Genomic DNA, 24074 nt, shown 5'->3' with positions numbered 1-24074 from the left:
ATTTTTTTTATTTTTTTTATATATATTTAAAAAATTCGAACACATAAATTTTGATACACAACACAAAAATTTTAGTGAATAATATAAATCTTTTTTAAGATTATATATTTAGAATATTGATATCTAACTAACAAAATATGCACAATACAGAATTTTTTATACACAACACAATATTTTTAAGGATCACATATCTAAAATATTAATATCCAACTAATAAAATACGCACAACACATAAATTTTAGTATACGATACATAAAATTTTAAAAGACTGTATATTCAAAATATTAATTCACCTAACCAACAAAATATATTTATAACAAAAATTTATGTGTTATATACAAAAAATTTTATACTATATCATTAATTTGGTGTTATATATAAAAATTATTGTACTATGTACAAAAGCTTTTATACCATATTAATAAGTTTCTGTATACTCTAACAAAAAAATTGTGTTAAAAAAATATAGAAAAAGAAAAACAGTAACACATGAACATATTTTTTATTTTGTTAGATTTATATTAATTTAATTGAATTTAATTAAAAAATATTTGTACAAATAATATCATTGATTATTTTTATATATATACTTATTATATATGTTTGACTAAGAAAAAAGAAGATAAAATTAGCAACTAGAAAACAAAAAAGGAAAGCATATCAAACTCCAAATCATCACCTTAAAGAAAAAATATAATGCATATTCTCCTCACTGACCAGTCAACAATGACTGGATATATATAAGACCGAACATTCATTTTGTTTATATATAAATTAAATAATACTAGCATATTATAAATTGATGACCTTCAATAATATTATATGGAATTTTTGACATAATTAACCTTGGATAATTATGCATTTTTCTAGCTCAATTAAATGTGTTGGAGTCGTCAAACATTAGTATTCATTCTACTATATTAAAATCGTTATCAGCTACAAGTGACAAAATTCACACTAGCTAGACTAATATATAAGTAATTTACTTCATGATTCTTTTTTCGATACATTGATTTATGACAATATGACAGGAATTCAAAACTTCAATCTAAACACAAATTTCTTACCACAAGACTGTTAGGCTATTAGTGGCTTAAAATTTAATTCATGATTTTATTAAAGGCATAGTGTTTGATTATGTTCACTCAATTTTTATATATTATTTAATTTCAATCTAAATTTATTAAAATTACATCTTTGTGCTTTTACGTTAATTTTTGTGTTCAATTTTTATGCACTATCATAGTAAATATATTTGCAATCATACGCAATCAATTACATATACAAATAGAGTTGATTCTCAATGTCATTATCTGAAAATCCATGTGCAAATATATGATTAAATATTGGTATATATAAAAATATCTTACATTATATTTAATGTATAAAAGTTATATTTTTTAATTCCAAAACTGAGAATAAACTATTTGTGTGAAAATAAGTAAACTTTAAATAGACAAAATATTCAAATAAAATAATAACACATACAAATAATAATTTTGCATAAGATTCTATATAAATAAATAACTGCAATTTGTATATAAAAAGTTCTTTCAATGACTTAAATGCAACATCATCCTGACTTAAAAAGTTAAAAGCAAGAGAGTTGAATTGGATTATATTTGGATTATTTATACTAATTAAGTAATTATTCGTAGTATAGAATCAAGTGTTTTCAAAGGCTTATATACATAGTCAAAGGTTTATATACATTGTAAGAACTTTAGTTTATATAAAAAATTTATCATATTAGTAAATAAATTATTTTCACATTCTTTACTTAATCTAAACAAACAAATTTAATTTGTTTAAGTGTAATTTTTTATATTATCAAGCAGCTCCACATAAAATTTATATGCACATGGCAACACGTATATTTACAAAATAAGGAGAAAAATTATATCACGCTTCAAAGTCACAACTACATGCTATCTCTATCTTCTTTCTTTTTTTATTTTCCAATGAGAAAAAAAAAGAAAAAAGAAAAAAGAAAAAAAGGACGCTGTAAAAATACATTTTATCTTCTTACAGGAGTGAGGAAAACAGTTAGTGACCGTTTTCAACGTGCCACGTAAGCAATCAACGACTTTTTAAACCACTTTGGGGCCCGCAATTCAAGACTAATCGCCAACCGAACTTGAACGGCGCCAAAAAAATTTTACTGTGCCACGTGGATCTCCGAGTCACCTACTACACTCCACGATTCGGATCTTCTCCCTGATGCGAACCGGTTCAAGCTACCCAAACCGGGAGGTTCAATGGAAACCAATTCGTTAAACGACTCGTCGTTTTGGATGGCTTTGTTGCTACTGTCACCGCGCGACTTTCTACTGTTGCTTCTTTTATTCTTCTTCTTCTTCGTCGATGAATCCTCCGAAGATGGATCGGGTTTCTGAACCGGTTTTCCTCGTCGACCGGATCTGAAAATGGCGCGAAGGCTTTCAAAGAAACCGGTTTTGCGTCTCCCGCTCCGGCAAGATTTTTGTCTCGCGATGGTGACGGTGGAGGTGGCAGCTGCAGCGGCGGTGGATGAGGATATGCTCCGTTGGCGAGTTCTTAAACGGCGGTTCCGGTTTGATCTAACCCTACCGATGCACGAGACCTTCGGCGACGATGGCTCGTATACGACGACGGCGGAGTCAGATTTTCCGACGGAAGCGCTCCGCTTCGGAAACAGCCTGGCGTTTCCCTGCCGGTTGTGGTGGATGCGGCGGCTCTGGCTTGCGTCAGCGAACGCCGATTTCTGCGATTTCGGTAGTCCGATAATCGCAGCTTTGGATTTCATCAGATTCTTGGAGAATCGCTGAGAGTTGTTGTTGGAGCCAGGGTTCGACGTCGCGAATACGGAGCTTCCTTTCGTGGATTCTTTCCGCTCGTAAACGACGGCGTTTCGGTCCAACCAGTCGAACTCAGCTTCGCCGGAGAGCCAGATCGATTCCGGCGGCGGCCAATCAGTAGTATCGTCGTCGCCGGCGATTGTCTCGCATGCTACTTTCCGATCGGAGGAACCTCCGGCGCATGCAGAAACCAGCGACTCCAAATCCACCTGTGGCATCGAATTCTGTAACCCTAGATCGTTTAAAACACAGTTTCAGAGAGAGAAAGAGAAGGCTTTCGAAGTTTGTTTTTTTCTGTTTTCTGTTGAGTACTGACGGTGGTAACGTATTTAATCCTTGTGTTGTATTTATATGAAGGACTGAATGAATATTCTTCTGTTCATATCTCTTTTTTTTTTTCATAGGGTATGAGAGAGAATATTATATTCTTAAAATTTTATTGTAGAAAAGAAGAAGATAGAAAAAGCATCTTCATTTTTTTAAAAACCAAAAAATTGGGCCATTTGTCAAAAGAATACGAAAGCAATCTCAAAGCAAAGTGCATGCATACAGTAGTATAGTAATTAAACTGGTAATAATATAATAATAAATAAGAAGAATATAATATAATATAATATAATGCTTTGGTTGTTTACTTTTGTTCTAACTAGTTTCCACCTTCCACTACTCTTCTTTTTGCCTCTGTTCTAGATTCTAGAATACCAATTAGGGTACGTTGCCTTTCTTTTTTTAATTTCTAGAACAATATTATTTTATTGTATAATGGTTGTGAATGTTTGTGGATGGCTTGGCTCATTATATACAATGCAAGTTTATATTCTACTTTTGAATGACGGTAAGGAATTAAAAATTAGTGATTTAATTAGTAATGAGGGGTGACATGGAACTGAATTTAGTTTAATTTGCTTGACTTGATAAAATATTCTTAAATTGCTTTGTGATATATAATTTAATATATATTCTTGTATGTACTATTTTCTTTATCAATTTTATTTTGTATACATTTTTATAGTAAATATTATTTTGATATTAGTATTTTTTAATAATTAAATATATTTTTATTTTATTAATTAAAAATATTTTAAATACACATTTAATTATTAATAATAAGTATATTTTTATACTAATATCAAGAATATTTGGTATATAAATAATATTTTTTAAATATATCTTGTATATTTTTTTCTTTTCTTTTTATTTTTATTAATTACATAAAAAATATATAAAAAAAAGTGCATATAAAATAATATATAATATTCCACTTTGTTACAATCTCATATTATTATCCTATATGATTACTTGATTAGTATGCACGAGATGTGTTTAACCTTAACACATCATCGAAAGCATTCACTAAAGCTTATTACCATATTAGACACGATTCTTTTGCGAGAATCAATGTTACGTTTGGGAACATGTGAAAAATATTTAATATATTTTTTTATTTATAAAATCAGAAAACAACTTTTTCTAACTGGGGAAAAACCTTTTAGAAAAATATTGCGAGCTAGCTAGATGAGCCCACTGATTTACTTACCAAAGGATAAGGTTAAAAGAAAAGGGAAGGAAAAACTTAAGAAATTAATTGGAGTAGGTGTCATTAATTTTTGTTAGGTTTGTTTAGGTTTCAACTAAAAGTGAGAGTAAAAATTAAATTAAAAACCGAGGAAGAGATAGCATCCACACTTCTTACCAAATAAATAGGTATTATAACTAATTTAAGTTTGTTGAGCAGTGGAAATTTAGGTGTAGTCGACTTTACATGAAGTTAATAGTTGAGAGCCGTTAGACGAAAATTTAGTCAAATTAATCAAATTATCTAACGACTATTAATTATCAACTTTTTGTGAAATCGACTGTCACCTGAATTTTCACCTTTGTTAAGTGATCAATTTATTTATTTGTTATTTAAATAAGTATTAAGAGTTTAAATTTTATTTTACTTATATAATAATTTATTAACCAACCATAAATTTTTAAATAAAATTTAGATATATAATAAATTAATCTTTGACATAAAGAATATCGTAAAAGAAAAAAAAAAGGTACTATATACATATATTGTGTGGCTCCATGCATTTACCTGATAACATGCAATAATATATATGTACTAACACTGGATTTTCCTAATATAAGATGCCTTAAAAAAGTTTCTTATGGAAAGATAACTTTCATCTTGCATTAAGTTATTAAAAGAGACTTCTCTGTCATATTAGAACTATAACTTATGAGAATTATTTAGATAAAAAAATTTAAAATGTCTTTTTTTTAAGATGTATTTTATTAATTAAAACATTAATATATATATAATTAATTAAATTATATTATTTTTATTAAAATTAGATTAAATAAAATTGATATAATAAAAAAATAATGAATCAAATATTAAATTATTTAAATTAATATTTTTTTAAAATAAATAACTATAATATTTTTATTATAAAAAATGACTAAAATATTTTTATTATATATATATATATATATATATATATATATATATATATAGATTTTTTTATATGAGTTGTTCATAGCTTATAATAATGTTTGCAAAAGGGTGTGAATCACCCCAAAATCATTTAAAGAAAAAAATTGAATCAAATCGTTAGTGGCAATACAAAAGAGACAACAATCAATGATAGATCTATCTTTTAAGTTTTTAATCATTTTAGATTGTTGAATTTCACAGTCAACAATTAAATTAGTCTCCTAATATAAAATTCAAACACCAAATCAAATTAATTAACATATGCATATGCATATTTTAATAGATATAACATACTCTTTATTCGAATTATTGCATATGCATATTTAATTAATTTTAAGATAATTATTTTATTAATTTTTATAATTTTATTAAGTTTATAATTAGATTTTATATTTTTTTAATAAATAAATTTTTATATTATTTTTAATTTTATAATTTGATTATTTTTATGTTAAAAATGTTAAAATTAATGGAAATTTTTTAAAAAATACATAATCAAATATTTGTTTAAGTTTTTAATTATAGATATTTTTAATTTATAAAAAATATTTTATTAATTCTAATACTTTTTATACTAATAAAAAATTAATTATAAAATTAAAATAATATAAAAATTTAATTAAAAAAATTAATTATAAATTTAATAAAATCATAAAAATTAAGTGAAGAATTAAACCATAATTTTATGTACCACCAAAAAGTACACATAAAATTTCTATTGTTTAATGTTGAGACGCCGAGTTAATTAGATAGAGCCAAGGCATATATAAATAATTTATCATTTCTAGAAGATGTGAACAAACACTGGATTGAGACTCAGAGGTGGGGTTATTTGATTATGTCTACTAGTGCTGAAAAAGTGTTGAAGTCAAATCACGCTTAGGTATAACATTATTTTCAAACTCACAAAAAAAAAAGAATAATGATAAATATATTTTTCTATTATACTAAGTTGCTACTAGCTAGCTAGCAGCCATATTAGGATAATTATTCTTTATCAAACCTAGCTTTGAGTAGCACTACTCCTTATTGATTCTAGAAACGTTTATGATATACAGATTATAGAAATATGATATGAAATTATAATATTTTTTAATATGTAATTGATTGTAAAAATAATATAAAAATTATTAAAATTTCAATAAGCAGATAATATGGTTTGATATATTTTTAGAGCGATTAAAAAAAAGGAGGGGGCCGGGGGGGTTGATTAAACAAATGTTAGGTGGTTAATATTTATATTTTAAATTGTTTAGATTTATTTTATATTTGAGTTAATATTAGCTAATTTTATATTTTATATTTTTTATTAAAAATGTTTATTTTCTAATATTCTTAAAATATATACATTGTTCGAACTGTATTATATAGGGTTTATAATTTCATATAAATAAAATAAAATTACTAAGTTGTGTAACACACTGCTAAAGTGAAGAAAATAGTACTTCTATTATTATCGGAGTAATAAACACTTAATTGGTCTTTAAAAAATTTTAGTTTTGACACTTCTCCCAAATTATTGTTACTCTAAAAGTTCTCGAATTGTATTGATCTGCCTTTGCAAAGCCATTAATTTGTCTTATCATGTTTTTTTATCTAATTATATGATAATAAAATTTGTTAAAAATATATTTATTCAATATGCATAATAAAATTTTATTAAAAGTGATAGAGAGTCTAATTTATATAATGTAAGTAATTTTCAATGACTTTTAAAATAATAAAATTTTATTAAAATTAAAGCTAAAATATTTAATTTAAAATTTGTTGGAGATGAATTTAAATATTTTCTCTTATTAATATCTTTTATTATGAGGAATACTTTCATTCTTTTATAGTCATGCTCTTAATAATAGGACAATGTTTTATCCTTTAACGATGAAGGGCCATAAATCATAAGCAAAATTTTATATAAACTTAGCTAATAATTCTATCCATATACCATTTCTTCTTATGATCATCACCAATTCACACAATCTTTGGTGCTATATTGTAAGTGTTGAGTTTTCCATGCTTAGGATCCGATCGAAAAATGTTTTTTGGAATTAAAAGTGCTCAACATAATAAGGTAAAATAAAGAAATCGAAATTAATAGGATAATTCAAAGTATAAACTGTCATCTAATAACTTGAAATGTAAACTAACTCTTACTCATCTTTGATATTGCCATCAACAACTAAAGAGTTTATCACCCATCCACTTGTCGGAGAGTATAAAGGACCTGTTTATTATTTTTGCTACACCTGAACGTTGATTATTGAAGACTCCATTATTTCTTTTTAGTCAAATTGTCCAGATAACAGCAAAAGATCCAATTACCCATCTCTTTCTCTCATTCTTTCTTAGTGAATCATTCGTCCACCTCTCAAAGTGTTGCTTTAGTGTACCTGACACAGTCCATATCCTTTCAAGAGTAAACAGCCAAACACACCACACTTGCCAAATGAACTCACATCACAACCAACAAACAGATGAAAAACAGGCTCAACAGACTTACAACATAAAACACATATTATCAAGCTGGTTAATGGCACCTAATCTGCATAGTTTTTCTTTAGTATTCACCCTCTCAACCAGAACAAACTAAGAAAACAACTCGACCTTTGGTGACGAAACCCCTATAAACAGCACTAGTGAAACTATAGCTTGTTATTTCTTCCAAAAGAACAGCTTCTTGCAACACTTGCACAAAGGAGTTAGTCGAAAAAATATCACTTTTAACAAATTTTCAGACCACTCTATCATCTCTCTCAGTTGTTAGCTTAACTGACTGTAAGATCTTGTGGAGTTGGTTTAAAAGTTCCAGCTCCCATTAAAATAACTCTCTCCTCCATTGAAAACTCCAAGTCCACTCTAACTCATTCCAAAACCCGCAATCCCTTATAACATATCCTTTAAAGTTTGAGATCGAAAAAAATCTTAAAAACATGTCTTTCAACACACCACTAGTTAGTCAAACATCCTCCCAAAATTAAATTATTCTACTATTTTTACTTTTATTGACAAACTTCTGATCATTTTCTCTCTGATATATAACTATCTGATTTGAATTTGACAAATACTAAACAATTTTAGTACAAGGACAATCTCCAAACCACAGTTTGAACTCAGATACAACATATTAAAAAAGAGGTACATGGAAAATCATTTGAGCTTAAGCCTCAGCTGCCCATTGGCCATTGATTTAAACTTGGATACAGCATATTAAAAGACATACAATTTACCACTTAAATTAAGGTGTCAATTGAATTTTTTTTTTTTTACATTGAAATTTGAATCCTTTTTATTTTTGGGTTTACTTGAGTAGTTGTGTGGGCAACTATTCTCTTACAAGTATCATTCCAGGCCCATTTATAACATGTCCATTTTGGAGAATTAACTGAATTGTCTTTGAAAATTTTTGCATGTTAGACCCAAATATGAGCATCATATTGCTCATACAAATGGACCCTATCTATCTATGGAGAGTCAATGTTGCTTAATATGAACCCCAAAGAACTCACAATACCCTAAAATATCTTGAAGACTTGAACTCAAGCTTGAATTATCTATTGACTAATCAAACTAGACAAAAGAAGAAGAAGAAGTTAGGTATATATGAAGAGGGAAATGCTATATTGACGGATTTGGATCCTCTAAAGTTTGAATTTCACTTTAAAGAGTAAAGTGTAATCTTTCACCATTGATTTCATAGGTGGGACCAAAAATAAATATGAAGGAGAAACTATTCAAAGATAAAAGATCACACTTTACTCTCTAAAGTAAAATTCAAACTTTAGAGGATTCAAATCCTATATTGACTATCTCATTATTATTATTATTATTATTATTATTATTATTATTATAAGAAAGACAGTACTGAATATCTATACTTTATTTAATCAGTGAATCTTATTATATACCTTTCAAATTTAATAATATTTATTGTGGCCAAAGCCAATGACTAATAATTCAATTGATCATAGATTATTAGTTTAAATATAAGTGTATAACTTAGAAGTTAAAGCTTGCCGTCACATCCAGGGAAGAATAAATACTCCCTTCTCATATTAGCTATCTTTTTTTTTAAATGGTACATACTTATTAAAATGATCATTATATTCTATTAAAAAAATAAGCAAATAACCAAAACAAAAATATTTTAGCATTATTTGCTCTTTATATTAATTTTTTTCTAACTTTTTTTTATTAAAAAAAAACTAAAACAATATAGTTTTAAAATAATGTTTGTTTTTAGAGACTAAAATTGAGAGATTGAAACTCAATATTGTGCTTAGTGGCCAAAAATTGAAACTAAAATTTTAGTATCTTTAAAAAATAAAAACACAAAAGACTGAAACATTTAAAAATACTGATAAAATTTTAATAATATTTATTCTTAAAAATATCTTTATTTAACGTTGTAAATTTATCTTTTAATTTATATTTATTTTAAACTAAATATAATACTAAAATATAATTTAGTTAATATATTTTATCCTAAATATAATACAAATATTTAATTTAACCTCTATTTTTCGATCTTAGTTTCTTAATCTCACTCTCTCTTTTTAATGTAGCTTCAGCAACTATATAATTATTTTTTTGTTGAATAAAATATTTCTGAAAATAATAAAATAAAGGAGAACATGAATGATTTGATGAATTTACAAAGGTTTTCAACGTGCCAAGAAACAATTAGAGATTGACCATGGTGATGGGAGTTTCTGGCACACCAGCTTTTACCAGCCAACCAAAAGAAGACAAAATGCCAAACGAATACTCAAAAGACCCAACAAAGCTTGCCGGTGATTAGATGTAAGGCTGTAAAGGGCAACCACCATTTCTTTTCCTGTGTTTCGATTGGATAATAATACAGAGGGTATTATTTTTTTGTAACAAAGTTTTCATTTTAATTTAATATATACTATCTAAATCTCTTATTATTAAATCAGTCCTAATAAAAATACTATTTATACATTAAAATTAATTATCTCTTTATAATAAATATTATTATTTAATTTAATTTTAATACATATTTTATATTTTAACATATATTTTATACTAATAACTAAATTTTATATTAATCAAATATGATCGCAAAATGTGTATAATTATGATGTTTTTTTACATATTCAGCATCCATTTTGCTACTTGAGTACTTCCTTTAACTTTTTTCATACTTATAATCTAGGGGTGGCAAACGGAGAAGTCCGCCCCGATCCGCTTAGTGAGACAATCCTAAAATCCTAACCTGCTTTGCCTAATAGCGGGCTGGCGGCCCGGCGGACTAAACCTGCCAAATAACTTCTTTTTTTTTTTACTTTTAACTATTAAATAATATATATAAAGGCATAAAAAATCTCTCATATTTTTTACTTTTAACTATTATAATTTCTAAAAGTATAAACAAATTATAATTTTTATATTCACAAATATTAAAGTCTTTGTAATTATAAATATTATTTTCAAAGCAAAATAAGCATAATTCAACACATAATTATAAATATTGTCTTTAAAACAAACTAAATATAATCCAAAATACTCAATTTTTATCTTCATTCTCTTGTAAGTTGGGTTTTGGTAAAAAAAATTGTAAAAATACCCTTTGCTAAAAAAAATTCTAAGCCCGGCGGAGAAGCTCGCCCTGCCCTGCCAAAGTCCACGATTTAAGCGGTGCGGGTTAGGCGGACTTTTACTATTTAACGGTCCTAATTTTCCAGCCCAGCCCGCCTTTTTTGACGGGTCACGCGGATCGGCCCGACGGATTTAGACCCGTTTACCACCCCTATTATGATCATCAATCGAATTTCATTAACCAAAATATTTATCTCTATTACTCTCTAATTTAAAAGCTTTCAAAATAAAATTAAGTAATTGAAAAATGATATACAATTATTTTGCTCGGTAATATATTAATATCATTTTTAGACTAATCCAATTACATCTTAATAAATTGACAAAGAGAGGGATTTAACTGATTTTTTTTTCATTTTGTTTGTTTCTATTTTTTTAAAAAATTAAAAGTAAAAAATAGGATAAATTACCAAAATAAATTATTTACAAATCAGTATTATCGAATTACAACTTTTAAATATTGCATATGAAATTACAACTTTTATATATTTATGAAAATTGGAAGAGGAATAGGACTGATTAGGTATTACACGTAAACCGACAGAAGAATATAGTAGTTTACGTTGAAGAGGTGCTGCGGTTTCTTTTTTTCTTTTGTGTTCCAACGTAAACTACTATACCCCTATGTGATTTACGTGTAATACCTAATCCACCCTATCCTTCTTACAATTTTCATAAATATGTGAAAGTTACATTTTTATATACAATATTTAAAAATTATAATTCGGTAATATTAGTTTACAAATAATTTATTTTAGTAACTTATCCTAACAAATATTGAAAATAAAATAACAATCAATCAAACTCTTCACTTATAAACTTACATACAAGTCTTCACTTTACTTAAATGGTCTTTTAGTATTAGACTTTAAGAGTAGTTATTAGGTACCTAATTTTTTCCAACTATTTTTTGTGTGATATATTATTAAAATATTTCAAAGAAAAACTATTTACATAAACCCTAACAAAAATGAATCGAGATTTTTTAAAGTAAAAAAATTAGTAAAATGATAAAGTTATAGATTAATTTTTTTAAATTGAAATAATAAGACACACATTTTATGAATAGTTAAGTATAATTTTGGTCCCTAACGTAGAGCTGAAATTTTTTTTTTGTTTTCGACCTTTTTTCGCTACAAAATAGTCCTAAAAGTTTAACTTAGTTTTAAAATCGTCATTTTTACCAAAATTTTTATTTTTATTACCAAATTACTCCTAACTAAAAAATATAAAATAAAAAAAGAAAACGGAAAAAGGAGGAAGAAAATGTCGTGCTTTGGAGGGTGTTGTTTCTAGGAAAGAGGGGAAAAGGAGAAGAAAAGGTGGGGAATATCCATGCCGCCGCCGCTACTCCTCGTCGTACCGTTGCTTTCTTATCGGTGCTCCTTTCTTCCTCAGCACACACTCACACTAACGGCAAGAGAGGAGAGAGCAGAGGGAGAGAGAAAGATAAGAGAGGAATGGAGATGTTCTCGTCGCCACAGCCCTACCCTCGTCGCGATTCGCGGCGCCGCCAACCACCACAGCGCCCTCCTCGTCGCGGTTTGCAGCCTGTCACCACCGCATCGCCGTTCTCGTCGCAATTCGCGGCGTCGCCATCAATGCCACAACCCTTTCCATGTGATCTGCCACCACCACCGTAGCTCTCCTCCCCTCGTGATTCGCAGTTCACTGCCGCAGCACCTCCTCCCCTACCACCATCGCAACCCTTCCCTGCAATGTTGTTTCAATTTTTTATTCCTTTTTCTTTAATTTTTCAGATTTAAAGGAAGGTATTTTGTTTCTATTTATTCTATTGTTGTTGTTGTTGATGATGATGCTTCTGGTTGTTTCTGTTTAGGCCTTTCTATTCCATTGTTGTTGTTGATACTTCTGGTTGCTTCTGCTTTTGTTTTTGCTTCTATTTCTGGTTTTGCTTTTGTTGTTGTTCTAATTCCATTATCCATTGTTATTATTGTTGTTGTTTTTCTGGTTGTTTTTGTTTGATTCTTGTTATTCTGTCTCTACTTTCTGTTTCTGTCTGCTTCTGTTTCTGCGTTTGTTTGTGCCTCTGCGCTTCTGCTTCTGGTTGATTTTAGAGAAGAAGAGGGAAGAGGTATTTTCACCGAAGGACGATTTTAAAACTAAGTTAGACCTTCGGGACTATTTTGTAGTGAAAAATGACTGAAGACGAAATAAATTTTCGACCTCTACGTTAGAGACCAAAATCGTACATAACCCTTCTATGAAAGTTATAAAATCAATGGTTTCTATTTTATCAACATTTTCATTTTAAAAATTTTAAATTGAATAAAAATAAGATATTTTTAATTTCCAATTTTGCCCATTTTGCTTTTTCACCCTCACCCAAAGTTGATATTCTCCCATACACTGAAATGAAAGGGTAGCACTAGTAAAGGACTAAAGGCAACTAGCCAATTAGGTAAAGCATGGTCACGTGACTATCACGTGATTCACACGTGAGAGTAGCCGCCTCGCACGTGCCACACAGGCCATCACTCACTTTGTGTGTTGTTTGCTCCAATTTTTTTCTCCTCTCCTTATCATTTTTCTCTCTCAAGTTGCTAACTTTCTCTCTCTTCAGTTTTTTCCCCTAAGCTCTCTCTTTCTCTCTCTAGAATCCAGCTCCTTTTTGTTGCTCAATCTTCAATTGGATTCTCGTAATGTCAGGGAAAAGAAGGAGAAAGCTGAAATCGTGAGCTTCTCCTCTTTCTTATTCAATTTTCAATTTCCGAATTAGCATCCCTAAATTATTTATCTTTCTTTAATTTTGATTTAGTTTAATTTACTTTAATTGGAGTAGTTTTGTGGATATGGGGTTATCTCATGATGGATCAGTGTGTTTAGTAATTTGTAAGAAATTTTGGTTTTTTAATTTTGTAATTTGTAGTTTGAATTTCATAAGAAAGGAGAATAGCACTGCACTAGGGTTTACGGATCAGATCAGGTTTTTAGCGGTTTAGCTTTGGTAAATTGGATGACAGATGGGGTTAATTGAGTGTTACTGTAATGTGATTCTTAGAGATCAGATTACTAGGCCTTTGATTGAGACAAAGAATTTGATGCTTCATAGTTCATAGTATATAACATTAAATTTGATGACTTGTTTTTACTTTGTGTCTTAGGGTTTGGTATCACTTCAACCATATGTTTATTGTAGAATTACAGTCATCTTTAACAAACTTAGGAAAATCAACGCCTTAGGTGTGCATCAAAGGAATCTTAAACAAAAGCAGAACATAAGTTCTGTGATTGCTCTTAATTATAGCTTTTCTAAATGACAAATTAAGAGTTCTGTTCTCCCCTTTATCCTATGCTTACTCTAGTTCTATTGTTGTTTATCATTGGTATATCATGTATTTGAGATGTTATAAATCTCTTACTTCCTTCGCTGAGAACTTTTAAGCTTTGTTTCACCTGACACTTGTTTCTTGTTGTTCAGGTTAGTTGATACAATTAATGACAATAGAAGGTTGGCAATTGAGGTGAAAAATGAAAATTTAGAACTACAAACTTGGTCTGATCTCCCTGCGGAACTCTTAGAGTTAATCTTATCTCGTTTAGCTCTAGACGATAATGTTCGTGCATCTGTTGTTTGCAAGAGATGGCATCCTGTTGCTATTGCTGTACGCATCGTAAACCAATCACCATGGTTGATGTATTTTCCGAAATTTGGTGATTTGTATGAATTCTATGACCCGGTGCAGCGAAAGACTTACTCTGTTGAGTTGACCGAATTGAGTGGATCTAGAGTTTGTTACACAAAAGATGGTTGGTTATTGCTATACCGCCCCAGAACTCACCAAGTGTTCTTCTTTAATCCGTTTACTCGAGAAGTGATCAAATTGCCAAGATTTGAGATGGCATACCAGATAGTTGCCTTCTCTTGTGCTCCAACATCGCCTGGCTGTGTTTTATTTACCGTTAAGCATGTTAGCCCCACAATCGTGGCTATTAGCACATGTTATCCTGGGGCAACAGAATGGAAAACTGTTAATTACCAAAATCGCTTGCCTTTTGTTAGTAGCATATGGAATAAGCTTGTGTTTTGTAATGGACTCTTTTATTGCCTAAGTCTCACAGGTTGGCTAGGGGTTTTTGACCCATCTGAACGCAGTTGGAGTGTTCTTTCGGTCCCTCCTCCAAAGTGCCCGGAGAATTTTTTCGCCAAAAATTGGTGGAAAGGAAAATTTATGACAGAGCATAATGGAGATATCATAGTAATTTATACATGTTCTAGTGAAAATCCCATTCTTTTTAAGTTAGACCAGTCAATAATGGAATGGGAAGAGATGAGAACACTAGATGGAGTAACCCTTTTTGCTAGTTTCTTATCATCTCATTCAAGGATTGACCTTCCAGGAATGATGAGAAACAGCGTGTACTTCTCCAAAGTTCGATTTTATGGAAAGCGTTGCATATCATTCTCCGTGGATGACTATAGATACTATCCTCGGAAGCAGTGCCACGATTGGGGCGAACAAGACCCGTTCGAGAACATTTGGATTGAACCGCCAAAGGACTTCTCTGGCTTCACATGAAAGAATTTTAGTGAGAAAAGTAAGCATTTCCATTATAGTCATGTACAATGCTATTTGTTATCATGCAGTTTCTAACTTGTATAACATTTGGATGTGGACAATAAACCAGCTTATGTTTATGCTTTATTAAGCAATTATGTATACTAGGAACTTTTTGTCGATGTGGTTTATTTGATTATCAATGCTTGTTAAGTAGTCTAATATGCACTTAGTTAACTATATACTAATGTTTGTTTATAGGATTTTCTCTTCCTAGAAAAAAAAAGTATTTTTTTTTATTCACTATCAATGCAATGGTCCAACCAGTGAAATTAGCAACTTAGTTTACTTCTTTATTTTCTGATATAACTAGATTCAACATCTGTTTTGATTATGAGTGGCTTTTGAGAAACATAATTGTGAAACTTTAACCTACTAAAGTTAAACATGTGTGTGCATATATATGATTCTAAACGAAGACGGTCCATTCTTTGGTTTTGGAACTTTCTAGCCTTGTTATATTTGGTTGTTCTACCTTAGTTCAATGGCAAATGATAGTTGTTATCATTTAGTGCTTATGCACAATATTTGTTTTCTTATATGTTGGACATGATCTATGAAGATTTTCATCTTTCAATTAATGTTTGGTTTGGTTGCTATCATAATTCAATCTATAGCTCCATCTACTATCTCAGAGAATGAAAGCTTGTATTCTCTATTTGGTGAATTGAGAAGGTATATTACTACTAATTAGTGTCAACAAAATTGGACCATCAATTTGTAGGGATAGATTTTTTTCATTAAAGAAGTGTAACAGCTCAACATTGATAAGGACCTTAGAATTTGGCGTATCAATAATCTCCAAAAGACACAAGAAGATGACCTTGTTTGAATTTTGATGATGATAAATGAAAAGAATGATACTTGTACTCACTTTTGTTTGGATATTGAGCCAATTTATTGTCTTCAAGAGTCGGATGTGACACGAAAATCGCATTATATTAATTTCTCGCACTTAATAAAAGAGAAGAGTACGTGTTTGTTCAATAATAATAAAGTCTTGTCTCATTAAGTAGAATCGATTACATAGATTAAACGGCGTTATTAAGATCTATCATACATCAATCATATTTATAGTAAGATTTTTTACACATGAATTTCTTGATTACCTTCTTTATAGCCTTTTCTGATTTTCTTCTATCTTTCTTCACTTACTTGTCTTTCATCTGATTTCCCATCTTAGATGTTTTATCGATCTTCTCTTCATATGTCCAAATAAAATAGTTCAATGTTGAATTAAAAATAAGTACTAAAAATATTGTTCTTTATGGATGTAGTTAAAATGAAGTTCAAATGAGGCAACTACCGTTGGTTTCATTTTCACACAAATCACATCACATTGTGATTGAAGATTAAACGACTCACAAGTGTACAAGAAGCCAATGCAACTTGTGATCATGCATTTTCATTTCCAATCTCACATAGTTCAATAGAAACTCGTTCATGCATGCATGTGGTTTCTTTTCCTAAAAGAAAAGGCATATGATTAAATGTACCTAATTCACAAACGAATTGGCTTTGCTAGAAACAAACAAAGAAAGTGGGAATGGAATGCTTATTGAAAAGAAGAGAAGCTTCCTTTACTTCACAAACACACAAAAAAGAGAGAGCATATTCTCCATACAAATGTTTGCATATTCTTGCACAGCTGCATAAGATTGAACTTGGTTCACAAGTTCAGATTTTTATTTCAATCAAAAGAAACGTTCAAGTACTTGAGAATAAGCCATTATTTCTTTGTTCTCATATGGTTATATGGCACGTGTTGATTGGAAAAAAAAATAGAAGCCTCCACAATTTCTTTCCTAATTTTTTTTCAACATTTCCTATGTATTAAGAGAGCAACTAGCAATTCTCAAACCATTCAAGATATTTTTCACTTTCAATAATGATTATATTATGATTGATTATACTACTTATACACAAAAATCATGTATATAAAATGTATATTAAAATATATGAATTCTAAGTCCCACCTATGAAATTAATGGTGAAAGATCACACTTTACTCTCTAAAGTGAAATTCAAATTTTAGAGGATCTAAATCCAAAATATAAATATATATTAATAACAAATTAATTTAGTGACTAATTTGTAGTGGTTACATACCATTTTTATATTACTATATCCCCTTTGTTGGTTTTTCAACCTCAAAACTATGTAATTTCCACCAAAAAGTGGTTGATAGGAATGAGTCTAATTCTAATTTTTTTTTATTCACAAAATTATACCAAAACTCCAATCAATATTAATGGAATACTCTTCTTTTCTACTACCCTCCAAAATTTTATTTTGACTAAAAAATTATCATCAAACTTCCATATCAATTTCATTCATCAAAATCAATATATATAACACCTTGTGAATGAGTCACTCAATTCCCTTGATCATATTTCTTTTTTCTCTATTACCTCCATATAAGATATAACACCACCTTCCTCTTCAAAAAAATTTTAAATAAAAATACAAAAAATAAACACCCAAAAGAAAGGGGAAAAAAAAAAATGTCCTCCAATTCCATCTTCCTCCTAAAACCTTCATTCCAATTCTCAACCCAACACCATCACCACCACCACCACCACCACATCCTCCTTCTAAAATCCAAAACACCATTTTCAAAACCCATATTTTCTCCATATTACCCAAAATACCCTCCACCGCTTTCCTCTACTAGAATCCACAGCTCCACCACCTCCATAACCAAAAACTCTTCAAACACCAAAAAGAACGAAACTTTACGATTCCTGCAACCTTTTCTCATCTCAAACCGCAAACCCATTATCTTGGGTTGGCTCTGCAGCGCCATCTCAGTTTTCTCCCTCTCCCAGCTCGTCTCTAGACTCGGAAAATTCAGCAACGCCGCCATTGATGGACCTCAATTGAGAAGTCAAGGTCTCATCTTGTTGTGTCTTGTGGCTGCCCGTTTGGTCTCCGGGTACGGGCAGCATGCCCTTCTTTGGGACGCTGCCCTTAAGACAGTGTACGAGGTTCGTGTCCATGTCTTTGACCGTGTCCTTGAGAGGGAGCTTGGTTACTTCGAAGGAAGAGAAGGTGGTGCTTCAGCTGGGGACATTGCTTATAGGATCACTGCTGAAGCTTCTGATGTTGCTGACACTGTTTATTCTGTTCTTAATGTGAGTAAGAACATAATTTCTTATAGTAAATCACTGAATCATAGTTAACACTCTTTTGAGAATTTTTTTGTATGTTCTTAGAGTAAGGATTGTTCTTGTTCTAGTATATTAGTTCAAACCATGTTAGGATTTTAGTGGATAATTAAGAAGATAGAAGTAGCTTACTTACATACAAGAGGGAAATTTATTGTGTTGAGAGAGCAAGGAGAGATTATTTCCTCTTCCGTGGAGGAAAAGTAATGTTGTATCTACCTTTTATTCATGTGGGTTCTTACAATTTTTTTGAGCACTTAAATGGTACAAGATTCATGTACTGGAATAATTTGACTTCCTAGGTTGAGGACATAGGAGTTTTCTGAGATTAAGTCATTGTTTTTGCTCTGATATATTAGTTGTAGAAGCATGAGCTTTTTGGTGGTTAAGTATAACTAAGTCTTTTTAATGGGGTCTGATTTATTGAACAAGTTTATTTATTTCTTTGTAACATTTTAGGTGGTGTGTAGAACGAATGTTCTGTGTCAATGTGGAACATGATATTCATGCATATACTTATGCATATCATCTTCCTCGAAAAATTCTTAGTTAGGCATGGTTTACCAGGCTATCCGTATGCCTTGTTAGCTAACATGCATAGACATATTTGTAAGGATTGTCAAGTAGAGCCAATGTTTCAATTTCTGCACAATTTCACTTTTATTCTTTTAAAGTCTAGTGAGTGGATATGAGGTGTGCAGATGTGCAAGAAGCATTGTTCTATCATGCAGTATTCTCATTTAGATGCTATTTGCGTGTGCAAGTTTTTGTCTTTTTTACAATCTGTACCAATTTTGAATTCATTTGCATAATGACTCTTCATATGTTGTTCTCTGATTATAATCCAATCTATGACAGACCATAGTACCTAGCACTCTCCAGTTATCGGCGATGATGGCTCAGATGATAGTTATAAGTCCAGTCCTTTCTTTGATTTCATTCACGGTGAGCGAACGGCTATAGCACTAAGTTGTCTTCCTTGACTTTCATTAATGCTAGATCATGAGCATATATTTAAATGTTCTCATGCTTGGAAATTGCAGGTCATTCCTTGCATGTCGCTTTTTGTTGCTTATCTTGGTCAAGAACTTCGAAAGATATCTAGAGAGGCACATCTTAGCATTGCTGCTCTCTCAGCATATCTAAACGAGGTAAACTTCAACACTCTGCTCTGCTTCTTGTTCTCTGTACCTTCAAGAAAAAGTTTGAAGGCACGCCTAATTTTCACAAACTTCTATTCTATTGGAACTCTTGCAAGATCATGTTCATTGTTTATTAGTTTATATCACAGTTTTATTCATGCTATTTTTATTCTAGATGCTTCCTGCGGTTTTCTTTGTGAAAGCAAACAACGCGGAGTTGTGTGAGAGTGCCAGGTTTAAGAGGCTGGCTCAGATAGACTATCATGCAAAATTGAACAAGAGGAGGATGAAAGCAGCTATTCCTCAGGTCATACAAGCTATTTACTATGGAACTCTCTCCATACTATGCGCTGGTTCGCTGTTGATTTCAAGAGGTTCATTTGATGGCCACAGCTTCATTTCCTTTGTGACATCATTGCTTTTCTCTATTGAACCAATCCAGGTATTGTTATCTGTTGTGGTATATCGTCAATTAGCTCGTGATAATTTTCTTGTTTGTTTGTCTATTTTCCTTGTCCACTGTAGTTTTAGAACTTCCTTCCTAGTATTACAGAAGCCTTTTTGGATGATATTAGGTACCGGAGTGATTCTAGCTGTGCTCTGTTGATGAAGTTATTAATTCCATTTCGACCTTTTTTGTGGTCATTTTTATGAGATGTATGTTTTGTATTTGCTAATTATTATTTGCAGTGTTAACATGGTTCAGCTTTTGAGGAGCTGTATTTGCTTATCAATCTGAAAATAAAGAATCACGCAGGATGTGGGAAAAGCTTACAATGAATGGAGGCAGGGAGAACCGGCCGTTGAACGCTTGCATGATATGACCAAGTTTAAAGATAAGGTGAATGTATGATACTTGATATGCAAAAACTTGTTTAATCTTGTTCAAGGGAACACTTTGTGTTTGAAATTGATAAAATTCCAACAAGAACGAAAGGAAAAAAGAGAATGATTGCTGAGGAACATAATTCATTACTCTGTTATTAAAATTTTCGTGCAATGTAATATGTCGCACTTCAATAATGGATCAATTTATCCTCAATAACAGGTGGTTGAGAAACCAGATGCTGTTGAGTTAGGCCATATTATGGGAGAGCTGAAATTTCGTGATGTCTCCTTTAAATATAATGATGACATGCCACATGTTTTGAATGGGTTGAATCTTAACATTAGAGCCGGAGAGATAGTCGCTCTTGTCGGTCCTTCCGGTGGCGGGAAAACAACACTTGTAAAACTATTGCTTCGGCTTTATAACCCTGTGTCCGGTGAGTCATTATTGAAGGGCAAATATAAATCTCTATTATTTACTTTTAAAATCAATATATAAGATCTGATGTTTATCATATGATTAACTTTTACTTGTATTCTTATGCATGTAGGCTCTATTCTAATTGATAACCATAACATTGAAAACATTCGGTTGCGAAGTTTGAGAAAACATGTTGGTCTTGTTTCTCAAGATATAGTAAGTAACTCGTACCTTTCTTTTTCTTCTCTGTTAAGTAAGCAGATTCGTACCTGCATTCATTTCGCTGAAGCACGCTTGTACTGTGCTCGAATTCCTTGTGCTCAGTAATGCTGATGTATATATACTTTAGACACTTTTTTCAGGTACAATTGCTGAAAACATTGGTTATAGGGACCTAACAACAAAAATTGACATGGAGAGGGTAAAGCATGTAGCTCAAACTGCTCATGCAGATGAGTTTATAAGAAAACTTCCTGAAGGATACGAAACCAATATTGGACCGAGGGGCTCTACCTTAAGTGGCGGGCAGCGGCAAAGGTAACTTTTAAAGTTCAAACTTATTTCTGTTTTATGTATGGTTAATGCAGAGAACAAATTTCATGGTTGGGATATTTATGAAACCTCAGCTCTGATATATGACCTTTTTCGTTGATCTATCACTTCATTCCTTTCTCAAAATTACAGGCTGGCTATTGCAAGGGCGCTCTATCAAGATCCGTCTATTTTGATTCTGGATGAAGCAACTTCAGCTTTAGATAGTAAATCCGAATTATTGGTTAGAAAAGCCGTTGAGCACTTGATGGAAAATCGCACGGTAAGGCACCAGCTACAAGAATTGCTTGATCTGCCAAATTATTATTGTGCATTTCATTCATCTTATTTGTTTACACTTTCGAGTTTAATTCTTAGAAATACAAACATTGATTTATCTAACGAAATAAAAGTTTGAGGATTGATTTGATGATTAAAGTTTGAAGTCTAAAGCGCCCGACTAAAAACAACCAAGAATTGGTGTGATTCACACATAAAAAGGGGGTTTCTGAGTTAGTTTTCCACTGCTATTTTTCATCTTGATTAGGAACTTAACTACTTTAATAGTTTGCTTGGATTTATTGGTCTTTTCTTTCTTGGCACAATATTGTTAAATTGTAGAATCATCAATCATTCCTTTTGTGTTATAGGTGCTTGTGATAGCTCATCGCTTGGAAACAGTTATGATGGCTAAAAGAGTATTCCTCATGGATAATGGGAAGCTACAAGAAGTTCCAAGATCAACTATGTTCAATGGTCACAAGGATTCATTGTTATCATCTGGCCTTGTTATTTGAATATTCTTTTGCTAGGTTTTAGTGTCACAATAATGGACCCTGCTTGAATACTTCTTGTAAGGGTGATGTATAGACACATAGTTTACTTTTCTTTTTAACTTTTGGGGAGGTTAGGGGAAAATCTTGTACATCCTTCTGTAATCACAAATTACTCTGATTTAAAGGATATAGAGAAATATATTATTTATACAATCATTAAACTTTGTCTATATTAGATACTTTTTTTGGTTTTACACGATATCTCTTAATCCGACAGGCCCGCAAATTGGAGTTTTATTTAAGGGTTTGTCGTTACTAAGAATTTGAATTCAATTAACACAAGTTGGTTTATCAGATAAGTTTTTTTTAGTTAGTAATTTGTATGAAAACAAATTTTTGTAACTTGTATTTCAATGATCATGGTACATCATAAAATGTGTATACATGATATATGATATTATAATCTCTACATAATGAAAAATAGTATTTGGGGGTTTCAAGATTTATTTGATAACCCAAAAAATGTGTACTAATTCTTATAATAAAATAATAAAGTGAGGAAATAGCAAAATGAAACTAATTTGATAGTACACAAATCTTGTATCAACAATTGGTGTGGTCATTTCTCTTTTAACTTTTTGGTTATGACAATTGCAGCTCCTGCCACTGCCACAACTATGCCTGAGATTATAATTGCTGATTTAAGTGTATGCAATGCTTCCTTCTTTTTCCTTTCCTTTCTCTTCTCTTCTGCCTCAGCTTGTTCCTTCAAACAATTAAACCAAAACATATATATAGAGAAACACCATTCAATACATGATGAAAACAAAAAGTAAAATAAAAGCCGTAAGTTCTTCAACCTAAGTCTAATAAATTCCAATTAATGTTACAATAACTAAGAGTGCGATTGCTTTGCGCTTTTATTTTTTGTTTTTTTATTTTAATAATTTTTTAAAAAGATCATATTTTTTATTTTTATCTTTTGTTTTTTTTTTTTAAATTCTGAAAATAAAAAATATTGAAAATAAAAACAAAAAATAAAAAACATATACCAAATGCATCCTAAATTTCTTTCACTAAGATCAATCAATAGTTTAATAATTAATACTTTTATGTCATGTAATGAATCATGTCTGTATCCAATTATGTAATATCACATTATTAAAAATAATTATCTTTTACATTGATTGCACTATACATCATAATTAAACTCTTGATTTGGAGGTGATCTATCTGAATTAATGGTGATATTAAGATTAATTACACAAACTCAGTATTACTTTGTTGAGTAATATAATAACACAATTTTTTCTTCTGAAATTATCATCTAATCTAATTAGATAGTACATATCAAAGATCCTCTTAGATAATAGTAAATGACATGTTCATTATTATTATGTTATAAATGAAAAAATAATAAATAAATAAATAATATGAAATGTACCTTGGCAGCAGCCACCTCAGATGAAACAGGATCAACTTGAACCTTGGTGTTACTCCCAAGATTCAATTCAGCAGCAACATCTGCAGCTGGAAATGTTTGGTCTGAGTCTGCCATTTTTCTTCTTCTAATTCTGTTTTTTTAAATTCAATGCTTCAATGGTGTTATGTATGAATTCTTGCTCTTATTACCAATTTGCCTATTAATCCAAATTGTTGGGAGAGAAAAGAAAAGACAGAGAAATAACTCC

General features: G+C 30.5%; 4 protein-coding genes across 4 annotated transcripts; 2 read left to right on the top strand and 2 right to left on the bottom strand.

The window, feature by feature from the left end:
- Positions 1-1876: 1876 nt before the first annotated feature.
- LOC112728836 (uncharacterized) lies at positions 1877-3451 on the bottom strand. Its single transcript, XM_025779145.3, has one exon. It carries the CDS (start codon positions 3053-3055, stop codon positions 2159-2161), a length of 897 nt encoding a protein of 298 aa, XP_025634930.1. The 5' UTR covers positions 3056-3451; the 3' UTR covers positions 1877-2158.
- A 9871-nt stretch (positions 3452-13322) lies between these two features.
- On the top strand, positions 13323-15640 carry LOC112728835 (F-box/kelch-repeat protein At1g57790-like). The gene is made up of 2 exons (XM_025779144.3): positions 13323-13633; positions 14381-15640. The coding sequence occupies exons 1-2, from the start codon at positions 13602-13604 to the stop codon at positions 15477-15479; spliced, it is 1131 nt and encodes a 376-aa protein (XP_025634929.1). The 5' UTR covers positions 13323-13601; the 3' UTR covers positions 15480-15640.
- Positions 15641-17301: 1661 nt separating this feature from the next.
- On the top strand, positions 17302-22613 carry LOC112728825 (ABC transporter B family member 29, chloroplastic-like). The gene is made up of 10 exons (XM_025779134.3): positions 17302-18652; positions 19544-19630; positions 19729-19836; positions 20003-20269; positions 20585-20668; positions 20876-21092; positions 21207-21292; positions 21426-21613; positions 21761-21890; positions 22258-22613. Exons 1-10 carry the CDS (start codon positions 18023-18025, stop codon positions 22402-22404), a joined length of 1944 nt encoding a protein of 647 aa, XP_025634919.1. The 5' UTR covers positions 17302-18022; the 3' UTR covers positions 22405-22613.
- Positions 22614-22878: 265 nt separating this feature from the next.
- LOC112728833 (uncharacterized) lies at positions 22879-24061 on the bottom strand. Its single transcript, XM_025779143.3, has 2 exons — positions 23828-24061; positions 22879-23149 (listed from the first exon to the last, which is right to left on the bottom strand). The coding sequence occupies exons 1-2, from the start codon at positions 23939-23941 to the stop codon at positions 23003-23005; spliced, it is 261 nt and encodes an 86-aa protein (XP_025634928.1). The 5' UTR covers positions 23942-24061; the 3' UTR covers positions 22879-23002.
- Between the last annotated feature and the right edge of the window lie 13 nt (positions 24062-24074).

Source organism: Arachis hypogaea, chromosome 12 (assembly GCF_003086295.3).
Source record: "Arachis hypogaea cultivar Tifrunner chromosome 12, arahy.Tifrunner.gnm2.J5K5, whole genome shotgun sequence".
Lineage (NCBI taxonomy): Eukaryota > Viridiplantae > Streptophyta > Magnoliopsida > Fabales > Fabaceae > Arachis > Arachis hypogaea.
The sequence above is the reverse complement of the archived record's forward strand: the minus strand, read 5'-3'. Positions and strand labels throughout refer to the sequence as shown.